Source organism: Guillardia theta, assembly GCF_000315625.1.
Source record: "Guillardia theta CCMP2712 unplaced genomic scaffold GUITHscaffold_2, whole genome shotgun sequence".
Lineage (NCBI taxonomy): Eukaryota > Cryptophyceae > Pyrenomonadales > Geminigeraceae > Guillardia > Guillardia theta.
The window spans coordinates 751023-766217 of record NW_005434672.1 but is presented as its reverse complement, the minus strand read 5'-3'; the positions used below and the strand labels follow the sequence as shown (position 1 = coordinate 766217).

Sequence of the window (15195 nt, the reverse complement as noted above, 5' to 3'; positions counted from 1 at the left end):
GATCTTCGGAGTCCCCGGGGCCACGCACCCGGCCCGGCCCGGCCCCGCCGCTGTTGCCAGGCCTGCGACAGTGAGTGAGGCCTGTCAGGTGATCACGGTGGGCCCGGTGTCAGCGAAGAGCGAGGACAGGACACACTGACAGGTGTCCTGATGCTAGATATAGGCTTGGCGTTGCCTGATTACACTGTACGGTCTATAAAAACGACCCGCGAAACAGTTGGCGCGCAAAAGTTTGTGGCCCCGCCTGAACTATGCAAGCACAAGCACAATCGGCTTCTGGCCATGCCACCGCTGCTAGCGAGAGCCCATACCTGGTAAGGCAAATTCATGTTATGTGGAAGTGTCCTGAATTGTTTCTTCATGCATGTTTTTACAATACTATGAATCCTTACTTTGTTTTCAGGACCTGGAGGTGGTGACAAAGCACGGGGTAAGTCATCCTCCCAGCTATGATTTTTTGATACCCACTTATCTGTAATGTTGCTAGATTACAAAGACAGATGTCAACAAATTCAAAGATGCGGGATATCATACCGTACATACCTTAATACAATGTTATGTCTGAAAAATTGTAAATCGCATTCTGCTGCCCAGGTTGAATCTGTTCTGTACACCGTCAAGAAGAATCTTCTCCTCATCAAAGGTATCACGGAAGCGAAGATTGACAAAGTTCTCGAAGCAATCCAGAAAGAAAAGGTCAAATCCCATGAATGACTGTTTACGATGCTGACTATGTGTTTTTTCATTTCAGTCTTTTTCATTCAAGACAGGGGTCGAAGCGTTGCATCTTCGAAAGCGAATCAAGAAGATCACAACAGGAACGAGCATGGTTTGAATACTTTTCAATAGTTTGACGTCAATTTAGGAGTCAAGGGTCTTGACGCTTTATTGGGTGGCGGTTTAGAGAGCTCCAGCATCACAGAAATTTATGGTGAGTTTCGGACTGGAAAAACACAATGGGTCCACACCCTTGCCGTGACAGCAATGGTACAAGCAACATGTTCTGTGAAAAAACTCGATCATGATTGATCTCCTTTTCTTAGCTTCCAGCGCAGCATGGTGGCGGGGAAGGTAAAGTGGCCATCATCGATACCGAGGTAGGCTTACAGCGATTCCATGGTTTTGACGCTGACCAATGTTCAAAGGGTGCTTTCCGACCTGGTGAGAATGTTGAACTATAATTTTGCTGTGATCAACACGATGGCCGTAGAAAAAATTGCACCTATTGCTGAAAGGTTCGGTGTCGACTGTGAATCAGTGCTGAACAATTTGCTTATTGCTCGAGCGTACAATACGGACCATCAGATGAATATGATTCGAGATCTAGCAGCAATCATGATGGAGGAAGGGCCATTCGCTATCCTTATAATTGATAGCATGACGGTAAAGATTCCTTTGAGAATTCCGAGTTGTGATGTTGGACTAATCCTTTCACCGCAGTCGCTGTTTCGTGTTGATTATGTAGGTCGAGGAGAGCTATCTGCAAGACAGCAATCGTTGGGTCAAATGCTCAGCAAAATTACAAAGATGGCGGAAGAATTCAACGTAGCGGTCTTGATAACCAATCAAGTGATGAGCAATCCCGACGGAGGAATGACTTTCGTCTCCGATCCCAAAAAGCCAGGTATTGTGCAATGTTTCGCATTCAATGAAACTCACAGCCATGTGTCAGTTGGAGGTCACGTGCTGGCGCATGCCTCTACAACTCGTCTTGAGCTCAAGAAAGGTAGGGGAGATTGCAGAATTTGCAAGGTTGTGGACTCGCCATCGCAACCGGAAGCGGAAGCTTCATATCAAGTATGCAAAAAAAATCAGAATTCCTGCTTTTGATAGCTAATTTTTTGTGAAGATCTCAGATGCTGGAATCATTGACCCAAAGGATTAGGTCAAAGAAAGTGTTTTGAGCAGTTTTCTGGTTTCATTATGGAGTTTTCTAGTTTTGTTTTCAACCTTCTTTAATTTTTACGAAATGAATACAACATCAGTTCGCGCAGAGCATTATGTCGACAGATAATTCTACCCTGATCCCCTTACATTCCTGCTCCCTTGCTCCCTTGCTCCCTTGCTCCCCTCCTCTTCTAGCGAGGCCGCTGGCATGCCGCCAGTGTTTGCTCATTGTGGCATCAAATTGACACATAGATAAAGGCCAGCGAGCACTGACAGCCATGTGCGATTTGACCACGTGGCCGAGTGGTTAAGGCGACAGACTTGAAATCTGTTGGGATCTTCCCGCGTAGGTTCGAACCCTGCCGTGGTCGCATATATGTTTTACAGTTGTATGGTAATTTTTTTTATACGCTTCCCCACAAACTCTCGTTTTGACCGCTTCCCTCATGCTCCACCGCGTCTTCCTCTGCTACTCTGCCCTCAGCTCCTCTCCTGGTCACCTCTCGCCACCTCCCACTCCTCTCCCCCCTCCGTTCCTCACTCCTCTCCCCCCTCCGTTCCTCCCTCCTCTCCTCCCTCTACTCGAGCCCATTCTTTTCATTCCTTTGCAACGTCACTTCCTTGTTGTCGAGTCAAGGCAAAAATGCGGTTTGAATGCGAAGACATCCCAGAAGAAACGTTGATTTTCCACAAAAAGATCGGAGAAGGTGTCAGCGCGACTGTGTGGCTTGCAGAGGACAGGGACACCCATGAACTGTACGCCGTCAAATCTTTCAAGGCAATCCGATCACGTCACAATCAGTTTCGCAAGGAGGTGGGCAACCTCATCTTTCTGAATGCTCGAGACCCTGGAAACAAGTTCGTTCCTAAGCTTTATGGAATCATAAATGAAAAGACCAGGCTGTGCATCGTGATGGAGCTCATTCGCGGAAGGACTGTATCTCAAGAATTGCTCCGCTCTCCGTATGAGAATGCTGGGCTACCCATGACGTCGATAAGGTGAGGAGAGCTCGTAGAATCTGCGAATGAGATTCCACCTTCAGGTCCACGGTAAGGAGCATCCTCGAGACTCTTCGCTTCATGTCCTCAGACAGCATAAGGATGGTGCATTGCGACATCAAACCCGAGAATATCCTGATTGTCAAGGAGAGAGCCAGGGAGAAGGCCGTGCTGATCGATTTCGGTTTGGCGTCTAGAGAGCAGAAGATGCAGGTTAGCCTGCGTGACGAGCCTCCTACTCTGACAGAGCTCAGGAGAACATGTACGTCCAGAGCCGGTGGTACCGCTCACCCGAGGTTCTACTGGGCATTCCCGCGAGCATTCAAGCAGACATGTGGTCGCTAGGATGTTTGCTGGTCGAGATGTTTTGTGGCATCTGCCCGTTCAGGGGAAAAGATTCCCTAGACCAGATGCTGCTCATTGTGGATGCTCTAGGAATGCCGCCCGAGCACATGACTGGAAGGTCTCGTGACGTCTTGCTCGGCTGCAACTGACAGGCCCGGGGGGTTCAGGTGTGATGAAGAGACGACAAAATCGATGAAGGAGGTGGATAACCTCGTTAGCCGATCCAACAGGAAACAAGGAAAAGAAGACATTCACAAGCGCATCACAAGCAGGCTGCTGCAACACAGGTACGTCAAGCACCTCTCTAACGATGCTGTAGAAGGACTATGGCAACTGACTTGTTGGCGGCAACTGACTTGCTGGCATGCAGGGAGAAATGGATTGACGAGACAGAGGAGGAGCGAAAGCTAGTTGCTGATCTTGTATTGAAGGTAAATTCGAGGAGTGTAGCCAACCCATGAAATGTGACTTTGAACGATTTCAACAGATGCTCGTTTGCGACCCTGATGCAAGAATCACACCGGAAGAGGCCCTGAAGCATCCGTTTGTCGCAGGGAAGTCCAGACTGGTTGTCTTGTGAATTTAGCACCTTTGCCACATGGAGACATGAAAGAAATACTTCCACCGGCGATCTTTTGCGCTCAACTCCCGATGATAGGCCAGCATCATTCTAGAGAAATAGCGTACATCGCCCTCCGGATCGAGTCCAAAGTAATCATCTCATCTTCGCTGGCACCACTTGAGATGCACGCCACTGAGTAGAGCTGTAAAGGACTTCAGCGAATGTGAATATATCAAGGTCAATTCAGATCGTCGTACCCTGTCAAACTCGTCCATCGTGTCACAGAAACCTGCACTGATCGCGATGTCGCATAGTTCTCCCTTGGGGTACTTCTTCAGGAAATCTTCCTCGTACACCCCTCTTGTAGCGTAAGGCTGCGGATACAGCAATGCCTGAAAAGATATTCAACCAGGGGGGCGAGGAAACGATCAGTCTTTACCTTTGCTCCAGGTTCGTTGCCGTAGTTCTTGCTGTCAGCCACTGATTGGAACTTGGGGGGCTTGATATCGTTTCGCACATTTGGAACGCCAAAGGTTCTCTCAGAAACGAGAACTTCATCCGGTGCACAACCTCTGTGCCGCTCATCGTGAGTTGGAGGGAAAGAAAGGTCTGACCTCACCTTCTCAATGATCGGCCGAGGTCAGGATCAGGCAGTTGCTCTTCTTCGGTATAGTTTCCCTGAAACGAAAGTCTCAGGGGGGTATACAGACACAAGTTTCTCTTACCTGAATGCATTCTTTTGCTCCCCAGTCATCTGCCCGCTTGTACGATATTCCATAGGTGTAGTCGGGAGGAACCGGGTGTCGCCCGAGACCAAGGTTCTTCACTTTGCCAAGTTCATCTTGTCGAACCTATAGAGTCATCAGCTTTGACTGATTACATCAAAGATTCACCTTCTTGAAATCTGCTACAGACTTTGGCATGAATTCAGTCGGTTGAACCTACATACCAGATTAGAGCAATGACACTTTGGATTTCAGCACACCTTGCTTTCGTACTCCAGGTCAGGATTGATCGCTTTCGCAACACCATCCTTGTAGTCTATCTCAGCTACAGCCCCAAACACATGCGTGACTGGGTCTATTCCAGCCTTTTGCCAATTATATTTTCGACTTTTCTGTTCGCCAGGTTCGTAGGCATAGTGCGAGAGCTTGTACATCTCTTTCTGCTCTTCCGTCACGTTCAGCGAAGGAGCGTCGGAAGGGAGAATGACTTCTATGGCCGTTACTTTCTCCTTTGATCCCTTCACTCCGAAGCGAAATTCCTCGTCCTGTACTATCTGCTTCGGCCACTCATAGTGTCTATTCAATGTTTTCCCAAGTTGCTCCTTCTTGCTGGTTTCATAGATCGTTTCCGCCCGCATCTGTTGGTATGCCTGCATACTCGTCGGCTCCGCATGACTTCCCATCAGTCCATCCACCCCCCGAGACTTCATTCCTGGAGTTCCGTAGGTGAACTCCGAAGGTCGAGGAGGAGGATCATTTTCTAGCCCCCAATGCTGAGTTCGCTTCCCCGGCTGCTTCATGTAGGACTTTCTGAAGCGCCGGATGTGCTCCGGTGTAGGAGGACGTTCTTCTTCCACGAAACAAGCAGCTGCTGTCTCATGGAGCGATCCTCCTTTCTTGCCCGCCTTCAGCCACAAGCATCAGTGCTCTCACAGCAAGCCCACAGGCCTGACTCACCGCAGGTAGAAACGGCGTCGTGTCGACGTGCAGCCCTGACATGCTTGCTGACCTGATGGACAACAAACAATTCAGCTGCGTCACGATGATGCTCTCAACCGCCTCCCGCGATGTTCTACTATCCTCCTTCATCCTCCCTACCTTGCCTACATGTTCTTTTGGCATTCTTATCCCTTCTGTCGCCATTCATATGTCTTTCTAACTTCTCACTCCCTCGGCCTCCTCCTCCGCTTCTCCTCCTGCTCCTGCTCCCCTCCCCCCCTCTCGCACTCAGTGGACATTCCATGCTGTTTCCCGCCTTCCGTTGAACTGACGGGGATGTGGGGGGGATGTGGGCACAGATTGCAATGAGCGGGGATGAGCGGGGAGGAGGGTACAGTCTGGTCAAGAGGAGGCCATGCATGAATACGGTCGCAACCATCCTCCTCCTCTTCAACCACCTCGTCTCCTCCTCTACAACCACCTCGTCTCCTCCTCTACAACCACCTCGTCTCCTCCTTCTCCTCCGCCATTTCGTCCTCGTCCTCGTCCTCGTTCTCGTCCACAATCTCTTCCGCAAGGATCTCCTCCTCTTCTACCAACTCCTCGATCTGTCATCCTTCATTATCATCCTCCGTTGCCATCTCCTCCTTTCATCTTGATGTGTGGCTGAACGTGACGCTGCGCATTATCGCAGGGAAGGTGTTGGTTCTGGTCTTAGCCCTTCTTGCATGCACAGTCGACGCGTTTAGTTTCCCCTCGATAGGAAAAGCAAACCTCCGGATCCCGGGCCGCAAAGCTGCTCTGCCGAAGAACAAGATGGCATTGCAGGCTTCGCCATCGCAGGCTAGCGCTAACAAGGTGCGTGCCCACAGCTCAAGCAGATGTTCATGCTATGCTGATGTCAAGCCTGTAAGAAGGAGAAATCTGCGGTCGTCGTTAAAGGGAGCAAAGCTGGAGAACTAGGAGATGTGGTGCCATCATGGCGGGTAGTTTCTGAGATTTGTTTGACGTGGGCAAGCTATGAGCAGGAGCTTCTCACCCGGATTCATACAGGCGAATGCTGAACTGATCTTGTATATCGTCTTGTGGTACGCAACCTCGGTCACTCCTGTCGAGTCCCTCGTCTCATGATGGAGTGAGAGTTACTCAGGTGGTCTGCACGAACTCGACGAAATCTCTCGGACTACACTGGTAGGATTAAGAGGAGAGACAAGATATCTGGTCGAGTGATGGAGTTGGCAGGGGCCTGTTGACTCTGATTCAGCTGACCATCTCTTCCTTGTGCGGCTTCGTGGTGATTCGGGTGCTGAAAGTCGTTCCTTACCAAGAGATTGAGAACTTTTCTCAACTCAAGGCAAGTTTGCAAAGACTGTCAGCGTTTGACTGATGTGCTTTGCAGTCGACTTCACTTCTCGCTGCGATCTTCGCTGCTGGATTTATCACTCTCAACTCGGAAAGTTTCTGTGAGAACTCAGTGGACCATGACGGTTGAAATCAGGCGCTGGGGATGATGCATGTGTCCCTTGTGATGACGTTGCGAGCAACCGAACCTCTCTTCACCTTGCTCCTTGCCACGATGTTTCTCAAGACAGAGAAGGTTGGCGCTTGTTCTATCTTATCAACTTTCCTGCTTGAACTTCTCATCCTTTCCTCCAGATTACCCTGCCCATGTCCCTCTCCTTGCTTCCTGTGATCGCCGGTGCTGCTCTATCATCTGCCGAAAGCTCAGACTTCAACGTCGCCGGACTAGCGATTGTCGCTATCTGCAATGTCATGTTTGCCTTCCGCGGAATCATCACGAAGAGGATCAAGGCCTCTCATCGTGTGGACAACTTCAACCTCTTCTTCCAGGTCTGCTACCTCGGCATGATCATCCAAGCCGTCCTCCTGCTTGCGGCTGCTCCTTTCTTTGGGATCTCAGGCCTCGACGCCATCAAGTTTTCGGATTCCAAGTACATGACGATGCTGGCGGTGAACGGCGTTACCTTCTACGCCTACCTGCAGCTCTCCTGGCTCGTTCTCAGCAGAGTTGCCGCCGTCACTCACTCTGTCTGCAACTCTTTGCGCAGGCCCGTCATGTGCCTCTTCGGATGGCTGCAATTCGGTGGCATCTCCCTCCTCGCCATGTCGTGCCGTGCTGATCCTTCCGTCAGGCAACGACATCTCTCCTCTCAACGCCGTTGGGATCGCCATGGCTTCATTGGGTACTTTGATTTACTCACAGGTAACGAAGACAAGGGTAAAAACAGTTGAACCCAGTGTGAGCTTGCTGCAGGTCAGGATAAGCGAGGGGAAGAGCGGGGAGTAGCGCTGATGTAACATAATCAAGTGTGTAGTGTTATCTCTATGCTGCCCTTTTTCGTCCTCCAATCTCCTGCCGTGCCCTCGAATGACCCTCAGAGTCGCGTGTCCTTTTACTTATCCCTGCCTCCCCTCTTGAATGAATCCTTGTGATCAGATCGCCCATGGCTGGGCAAAACTCTGAGGTTGATCAACTGCATTTCATCGCCATGTCGGGGTTGTGGCCTATGCCGGATGGTTTGTTGCCTCAAGTCATTCCATCCAATACTCCGAGGCAATTCCAGCCACGCAGCACACAAGATGAGAACAACTCTGAGAGCCCAAATCTGCTGTTCTGTTCCCCTGGCTGTCGAAGCTCAACATCCTGGTTTGTGCTTGCATCCTCCTCTCTCTTCGCCTCGCCTCTCCTCGCTCCCATCCAGCATTGGCGTGCAAGACACGAACATCGGGTCGGATCTTGTCGCAGGTTGAGTGATACGAAATGATATTTTTCACATTTCAATGAAACTTTGAAATTTTAGAGTTTTATTTCAGTTGCACCCTCAAATTATATATCTACATTATAGCAAGCACCCCAACAACCCTCCGATCGTCAGTTCCGACCACCCCCTGAGTAAATTTAGTACCCCCTAAATGAACGTTTCACTCCTTTATGGGCTTATTGTCACCACCTTACCCCTATCTCCTTGTGCTCTTCAGGGTAAAACTCAACCCATGTGTTGAGACCATTCCAGGAATGTGTACCCCCTGACCCCTCACCCCCCTGAATTTCAAACCTACCCCCTGGTTTCTAGGGGTTTTACCACCCCCTGCGAAACAATTCTCCTTGTTCGGCCTCATGGCGGCAATGGGGATGCGGGAACGGCTCTCGTCCTTCTCCTCCTCAGCGCCTTCTACACCCTCGACCTCTGAGATGCTCCTACAACTGTTTCTGTTCGACCTGCATGCCTGATCGCTCATACTTGAACTAACTCTCCGACTCCTGAACCATAGAACTACCCTCACAGTGCCATGTGCAGGAAAAAATGACTCCATTCTCATGCACATAAAGGGATGATCCCAGTGCTGTTCGAATCCACTGGGGACAGAAACAATCATGTTAACAATCATTCCAACACCTTCTTGTCTTTATTCATGAACTTTCTTTGCTGTCAAGGAGCTCGTTAGTCGTAGAGGTTGCTATAGTGATATCGGTTGATTGTTTCTATGACGTGACCAGGCAGTGCTTTCCTGTTCACCGCTAGATAGGGCAATCATTGTTCTATGATGTGGAAATCAAGACGGAAGCTCTGTTGTGCCTGACTCTGTGCCTCAGGTTTCGTTCTGCTCGTTCGCTGCCGGGACATCGATCATGATCCATCTGGGCAACTCTCTTCCCCCTTTGACGTATCCGTCTCAGGCTGCGAGCATCGGCTCTCTCACCTCCTACCATGTGGAGAGACAGCACTGGTTCTGGGATGAGATGGAGAAGATCTGCGTGCAAACGAGCTCCGAGCAGAGGGGAGAGGGGAGGAGCGACACAGGGCTCCCCCAGTCCCTTGACAAGCTCCTCCATGTCATGACAGCGACCATCAAGAACAAGAGCGTCTTCGTCAACGCAAGCGACTCATCGCTATCACCTCTTGTTCAACCCAGCGCAACCGCCGAGCTGAGCGAACTCAGCGCTTCGCATCGTCGATTCGACTCGGAGGCCTCTGAAGACAACCAGAAGCCCTCGGATGGCCAGGAGTCGCCACGAACCCAGTCCCCCATGTCGTCGTCGACGGAGGATGCAAGCTCTGATGTCGTCAACACCATCTTCCCTCGTCGTAAGGCTGGTCAGGACCGCAGGAATGGTGAGCCCGTCGTCCTGAGAGAGAGTACTCTCAGGGAGCACTTCAGCCTCCCGCTCAAAGAAGCAGCTGGGAGGCTCGGGATTTCCCCCACGGCCATGAAGTCGGCCTGCAGACGGCTGGGCATCAAGAAGTGGCCCTACCGTACGGACTCGCAGTGCCAGAACCTTCCCCTTCCTCAAGTCATCCAGCACCTGGTGAAGGAGAACAAGGTGCTGACGTGGGATGCTGTTAACGCATGCTATCTTGTTCTGGATGGAGAGCGGTTTAAAGGTCAGTTGCTGGCAGGCTGCAATGTGACGAGCTGATTCCTTGCGGCAGAGAGGTTCAATCAACTGAGGGAGATACGTCAGAAGCACAAGGACGGAGCCCTCGAGAGGCCCTTCAGTAGGATGCATAACTTCTTCGTGCTCGATCGGGGGGAGAAGTGGGCGAATACAGGCACCACCTTCCGCCCGAAGCATCCTCGCTACGCTCCTGAGGTTATTCGCCGTCAGCTGCTTGTGGATCGCTGAGTTCACCACAGGGAATCTACTTGACCAGCAGAGACACAGCAGCGGATGCTTCGAGACATGAGCATGGATTGCAAGCGCAGAGGGAGGTACCTTCTCCCTTAGCAGTGCTTGCAGCAGCTGCTGTTGAGGAGGGGGGCAGTGGCAGCTTGGTCAAGTGACCAAGCTCGACTGCATCATGCTATCATCTTCTGAGGAATTGTTTTAAAGAACTAAGCATAAGTCAACTTCTTCTGGGAAGCTTCGGGCATCTCAATCGCCATTTCTTTCTTTTCCTTCTTTCGTTTCGCTTTCAGTGCTTTCGCTTCTTCCAGCTGCTTGGCTTCGGCTTCCTCCAACCTGCGCTCTTCAGCTTCTGCCTCCCTGACATCTTCTGATGAGATTTCGTGGAAGACCATGGGTCCGGTGTCCTGTGCCGACTGTGCTGCAAGGATCATTCCTCCACCTGACCCATCCCCTTGCGTCGTGAGCGCCTGTTGGCCAATCACCAGTTGCTTCTCCGACGTTTGCTGGTTCATCATCATCCGGTTATAGGCGGCAACTTTCCAAGTGTTGCCGGTGGTGATGTAAGCGTTCCAAACCTGAAGAAACGAGTCAGGTGGAAGAGAGCAGAACCGCCGAGGTGCCTCCACCTTCTCAGGGTCGTCAAGGTCAGTCTCTCCCTCGTTCATCTCGTCCACTTCCTTCCAGAACGTGGGGTGTTCCTCCCGCCAGTCAGGCAGCACCAGGCCTCTGTTTTCGTCTCTCTTCTGCCGCAGCTCCTCGAGCTCGCGCTCGATCGAGTCGCTGTAATCCTCCAGCGTCTGGTACTTCTCTTCGCGCTTCCTGTCCGCCTCCTCCTTCACTTTCATGCTTCTTACCCGCACGTTGTGCTCGACGGTGTCAACCAGGTTGGCCTTCTTTTGTCGGCGCTCAGCGTCTTTCTTCTCGAGCTGCTTCAAACGTGATTTGTCATCGGCTTTTTGCAGCGCTCGCAGGGCCGCTGGGTTCAGGTAAGCTTTCTGAGAGTTCTTCCCGCGATTCTTCTTGATGGATCGCTGTCGGATGCGGCGGTGATGTACAGATTGCTCCTTCCAACTCCGCGGCTTCGTGGGTTTCGTCTTTGCTCCCCCCCTGAGGTGAGCCAACAGGTGTCCTCGCAACAACGAGTTTCTCGACTTCTCCGTGCTCTCGATCCAGGGGTTTCCCCTGAGGTCCAGCATCTGATTATGTTGACCAGTGTAGGTAGTCACGAGCAGAAGAGAGCTCAATGAAACCATCAGCTGCAAGATCCGGTTGGCTCCCATTCTATATCCCCCACCATCCATCACGCCTGATTGAATCAGCTCACGGTATCTCTTCAGCTGGTCAGGCTTTGTGCCATAAATTCCTGTTCGAGGTAAGACCTTTGTAATCTCCAGAGGAGGGGGTTACCAACAAGGTCCCGAGGGTTCTCAGTAACATGCTTGCGCAAATTTACATCCACCCTGAAACATATAGTCATGACGTCTTCATTGCTCCTAGTTCCTGTTCCTGATTTTTGCCATAGCACCGTGCACCATGATTGAAAATCATCTACCTTTCCTTCTCTTCTCTCTTCGCCTTGACCCGTCTCTCCCTCTCAACCCTTTCTACTCCTCCCCGCCTCCCCTCTTCCGTCATCTCCTCACTCGTTGTATCTTTCTCGCCTCTCTCCATCTCTCCTCCTCCCCTTGACTCCATCTACCGGCTTCTGTCCTTCCTCTTCCTCTCTCTTCGATCCCCCCCCCCCCATCTTCCAGCATTCATGAGTAAAGAATTCATGCATGTAGATCCTCACTAGATCCGTCCCACCATGGGCACCCTCATCCCCGCTCTTTTTTTTTTCGGTCGGACTATCCCGGGCCGCGGTGAACCTCTCGTCCGACCGTGAGTCCGACCGGCCCGGCCGGGTTCCGAACTTTCAGTGCCGGCCCGGGCTCAGGCACTTGTCATAGTAACTTAGTAAGTCAGCACGAGGTGATCGATCGGATTGTGATGCAAGAAGAAGTTTTACTTGAGTTTACATGTCCGTTAGAAGCTTGAAACATCATGAGGGTCACAAGATGAGCGGGTGAAGCTGCGAGGCTTCTGGCCCGCTGAAAAGGGGGAGGAGGAGAAGTGCCTGATGAACGTGTGAGGGGCAACGGAGGAAGGAGCAGCAGCGATCACCAGGACGGCCATGAAGATGGGGAGGAAGAGTCTCCTGCTCGTGAACAGCTGCGAATGTGGCGAGGGAGTGACCGTAAGGAGCTGCAGCAGGATGAGGAGAGGAAAGGAGCAGCCGCGATGATTCACCTGCTCCTGCTCGTCGAAGAGCTGCTTCTTGGCCGATGGAGGCGATGGGGGAGCCTCCTTCCTCCTCTTCCTTGGCGAGAACCAGACCTCACCCTGACAAGGTTCAAGGTCAGATGAGGGAGGGAAAGAAGGAAGGAAGGGGGAGGGAAGGGGGAGGTTACAGGAGGTTACCAGTGGGGTGTCGCATAGGAGCGAGTCTTCGTTGATGTCTTCTCCCTTCTCAGCGAGCTCCTGCGCAAATCCCGCTGTCAGGGTGACAAGAAAGGAGAGGAGAGGAGAGGAGAGGAGAGTAGGAAGAAGATGGGGAGAGGAGGAGGGGGAGGTGCTCCTGTACCTCCTGAAGGAACTCGATCCTCTTGGTAAGCACATCGTAGGCCTCCGAGTGCAACTTCTCCATCTCCTCCATCTTCTGGCTGCTCAGCATGAACGCCTCTCTCTTCAGCTCGTGCAGCCGGAGCTCGCTGCTCTCCTGCAGCGCCTGACACCTTTGGCTGGTGGAGCTCAGCTCCGCCTGCAGCTCCTCGTTGCGGCCGCGCAGGTACTCGAGCTCATCCTCCAGGGTCTTCACCTCCGAGCTCTTGCCCACGTTGTCCTGCAGCTCTGCCTCCCTCCTCTTCGCCTCCTCCATCTCTTCTCCAATCGCCTTGTACCGCTGCAGGATAGCGTCCAGCTTCTCTCGGATACCATCGTAAATGCAGCCCTGCTCCTGCAGCACCTCCTCCACGATCAGGTCGAACGCCTGCTCCTTCGACTCCTCCCCGCCTCCCTCCTCAGGCTTCTCCTCCAACTTCCTGCCCTCCTCCTGCACGGCCACCATGTGCTGATGCAGCTCCGCCTGAATCTCCTCCGCATCCTCCTTGAGGGCCTTCACTTCCGAGAGCGCAAGCGCTCGCTCCTGCCACTCGCTCTCAGCCTCTCCCTTCCCCCCCTCGGATGCGCAAGTCACCTGCTCGCTCTTCTGCTGCATCTTGTCTCGCTCGCCCTTGAGCTCCTCCAGCTCCCTCAGCAGCGCGTCGAGGTGGGGGACCATCGTCTGCTGCTCCGTCTTCATCTCCTCCAGCTCTTCAAGGACCTGCGGGAGAAGGAGGAGGGAGCGCATCAGTGGGAGGGTAGCAGCAGCAGCAGCGGGGAGAGGCAGAGGACCAGACGGCAGTGTCACCTCGTCCAGGCGCTCACGAGGAACCATCTTCTTCTGCTTCTCCTGGAGCTCTTGGACTCCTGCAGTGAGTCGCGTGTGGGCCTGAGCCATCTGCTCCGTGAACTGGTTCAGCTCCTTGTTCTCTGCCTGCCCTGCCGTCAGGCCTGCTGACATCCCCCGATCCTCTTCACCTCCAGCTCCTCGATCCTCTTCATTGCCGCTTGCTCGCGCACCCAGCACGAGTCGGCGGTACGTCGAAGAGCCTCAGCCTCCGACCGAGCAGCATCAAGCTCCTGCATCTCCAGGGTGAGCTGGATTATCAGCTGGGGAAGAGCAGCCTGCACCTGCCGCAGCTTGACAACGAGGAAGAGGTTCTGCCCGAGCTCCTTGTCTTCTGAGCTCTCCTCGTCCTCCGACACGGTCGTCAAGATGTCGATGCTGTGGCGGGAGACTTTGGAATCCTTGAGCCCAGTCTGGTTGAGGTATTCCAATACTTGTTTCGTCTCCACGTGAGAGCAGAGGAGCTGAAAGAGCTGCTCGTGCTGAGCGAGCATCTTTCTCAGCTTGTTCAGCGTCCTCTTGTCACTCGCCGTCTCCCGCGCCGACGGCATGTTGGACTCGAGGTCTGCCACGTCCTCGGAGAGCTGCACGAGAGCTGAGAGAATGCCCTCCAGCTCACTTTGAATCGAGCTTCGCAGGATCTTCTCTTGCTTGAGGTCTTGTTGGAGCTGGGCTACCAGTTCTCCCTCCTGCATCAGGGCGTCCACCATCGCCTTGCTTGCATTGAGGACCGGGGGAAGGGAGTCGGACCCATCGAAAGAGGCACGATACTGGTCGATGACGTCCTTGTTCTTGCTGAGGAGGATGGATCTCCTCTTCGGGGTCTTCCTCGGAGTATCTTCTGGCGACCAGGGAAAGAAAGGCTCGATGCCCGATGACGTCATCGATGAAGCTTCGAAGAGCTCTCGTCGTGTCTCCCGGGTCGGGGAGCGGTTCTCGCTCAGGACCTCTTTCAGCTCTGCGTCCTCGGTCGACGCATGAGCTGAGTTGGAAATCTGTAGCAAACTGAGAACGAGTAGCTCTGGTGACAAGGAGGAGCTCACGTTGGACAGCACTCGTCTCGGAGAGAGGACGCCCTTGTCCGTACCATCCTGTTCACCCGGGTCATTCTGGTATCCGGGAGAGCACACCTTACATCAGCAGTGACCTTGTTCTTACGGTTGGGGGACTGAGCTCCCTCGATCACAGTCTCGTTGGTTCGTAACTGCCAAGAGTGTGTCACAAGTTGTCGATCAGCTGCAGCCGTCGAGGTCGCCCAGCAGTGCCTGCAAAGTGAGCGCAATGCGCTCAGCTTTGCCGACAGCTGCGGACTCGACTGAAAGACAAGTCAGGGACCCACAGGGTTAATCTTCTTCCGTGTGGGAGAGCGCAAGGGGGATGAAGGCTGAACGGCAGTCAGAAGTCACAAAAGAAACTCTCGCAGAGGTTGCGCTGGCCTCCCCGTTAGCTCTTTCACTTACATTACGCAGGGGAGATCGCAGCTGCGATGACCAAGAATTCATCCTTGTTCACACAGTCACCTAGAAAATCTGTAGCAGCACGTCACATCAAGGTTAGAGAAGGGCTTCATTGCTTTAAGTACGGTAGTAGGAAGTAAAGG

At 52.6% G+C, this 15195-nt stretch overlaps 7 protein-coding genes and 1 non-coding gene across 8 annotated transcripts; 5 read left to right on the top strand and 3 right to left on the bottom strand.

The window, feature by feature from the left end:
• Window positions 1-251: 251 nt before the first annotated feature.
• On the top strand, window positions 252-1885 carry Dmc1 (Dmc1 meiosis-specific interhomolog recombination recA; the record flags this gene model as incomplete). Its single annotated transcript, XM_005842035.1, has 11 exons — window positions 252-314; window positions 488-535; window positions 595-696; window positions 752-829; window positions 874-987; window positions 1044-1097; window positions 1146-1161; window positions 1211-1383; window positions 1441-1624; window positions 1673-1797; window positions 1850-1885. 11 exons carry the CDS (start codon window positions 252-254, stop codon window positions 1883-1885), a joined length of 993 nt encoding a protein of 330 aa, XP_005842092.1.
• A 291-nt stretch (window positions 1886-2176) lies between these two features.
• Window positions 2177-2258, top strand: GUITHDRAFT_t6. Its single transcript has one exon. It is a non-coding gene; the product is annotated as a tRNA-Ser (tRNA).
• A 272-nt stretch (window positions 2259-2530) lies between these two features.
• On the top strand, window positions 2531-3380 carry GUITHDRAFT_62985 (hypothetical protein; the record flags this gene model as incomplete). Its single annotated transcript, XM_005841851.1, has 3 exons — window positions 2531-2886; window positions 2931-3099; window positions 3144-3380. The coding sequence occupies 3 exons, from the start codon at window positions 2531-2533 to the stop codon at window positions 3378-3380; spliced, it is 762 nt and encodes a 253-aa protein (XP_005841908.1).
• A 276-nt stretch (window positions 3381-3656) lies between these two features.
• GUITHDRAFT_149904 (hypothetical protein) lies at window positions 3657-5529 on the bottom strand. Its single transcript, XM_005841850.1, has 8 exons — window positions 5476-5529; window positions 4779-5423; window positions 4687-4734; window positions 4519-4644; window positions 4413-4471; window positions 4233-4365; window positions 4051-4185; window positions 3657-3995 (listed from the first exon to the last, which is right to left on the bottom strand). The coding sequence occupies exons 1-8, from the start codon at window positions 5515-5517 to the stop codon at window positions 3897-3899; spliced, it is 1287 nt and encodes a 428-aa protein (XP_005841907.1). The 5' UTR covers window positions 5518-5529; the 3' UTR covers window positions 3657-3896.
• A 332-nt stretch (window positions 5530-5861) lies between these two features.
• On the top strand, window positions 5862-7765 carry GUITHDRAFT_160561 (hypothetical protein; the record flags this gene model as incomplete). Its single annotated transcript, XM_005841849.1, has 11 exons — window positions 5862-5885; window positions 6152-6315; window positions 6375-6443; window positions 6511-6558; window positions 6608-6648; window positions 6700-6828; window positions 6857-6920; window positions 6956-7054; window positions 7114-7561; window positions 7611-7681; window positions 7733-7765. Exons 1-11 carry the CDS (start codon window positions 5873-5875, stop codon window positions 7763-7765), a joined length of 1179 nt encoding a protein of 392 aa, XP_005841906.1. The 5' UTR covers window positions 5862-5872.
• A 1344-nt stretch (window positions 7766-9109) lies between these two features.
• GUITHDRAFT_99575 (hypothetical protein) lies at window positions 9110-10263 on the top strand (the record flags this gene model as incomplete). The annotated part of the gene is made up of 3 exons (XM_005841848.1): window positions 9110-9863; window positions 9912-10072; window positions 10117-10263. The coding sequence occupies 3 exons, from the start codon at window positions 9110-9112 to the stop codon at window positions 10261-10263; spliced, it is 1062 nt and encodes a 353-aa protein (XP_005841905.1).
• Window positions 10264-10314: 51 nt separating this feature from the next.
• On the bottom strand, window positions 10315-11388 carry GUITHDRAFT_131901 (hypothetical protein; the record flags this gene model as incomplete). The annotated part of the gene is made up of 2 exons (XM_005841847.1): window positions 10315-10683; window positions 10735-11388. The coding sequence occupies 2 exons, from the start codon at window positions 11386-11388 to the stop codon at window positions 10315-10317; spliced, it is 1023 nt and encodes a 340-aa protein (XP_005841904.1).
• A 770-nt stretch (window positions 11389-12158) lies between these two features.
• On the bottom strand, window positions 12159-15097 carry GUITHDRAFT_131900 (hypothetical protein; the record flags this gene model as incomplete). Its single annotated transcript, XM_005841846.1, has 12 exons — window positions 12159-12224; window positions 12272-12352; window positions 12398-12490; window positions 12569-12628; window positions 12732-13292; window positions 13344-13469; window positions 13557-13682; window positions 13727-14590; window positions 14639-14686; window positions 14731-14799; window positions 14935-14979; window positions 15056-15097. 12 exons carry the CDS (start codon window positions 15095-15097, stop codon window positions 12159-12161), a joined length of 2181 nt encoding a protein of 726 aa, XP_005841903.1.
• Window positions 15098-15195: the final 98 nt, after the last annotated feature.

Bases quoted from the DNA above. Each gene is read 5' to 3' on its own strand.
- GUITHDRAFT_149904 (XM_005841850.1), bottom strand. From the start codon at position 5,517: ATGTCAGGGCTGCACGTCGACACGACGCCGTTTCTACCTGCG. The intron at 4,735-4,778 runs GTGTGCTGAAAT...TCTGGTATGTAG, and splicing joins ACCTGGAGTACGAAAGCAAG to GTTCAACCGACTGAATTCAT. The intron at 4,186-4,232 runs GTAAAGACTGAT...ATATCTTTTCAG, and splicing joins GCAACGAACCTGGAGCAAAG to GCATTGCTGTATCCGCAGCC.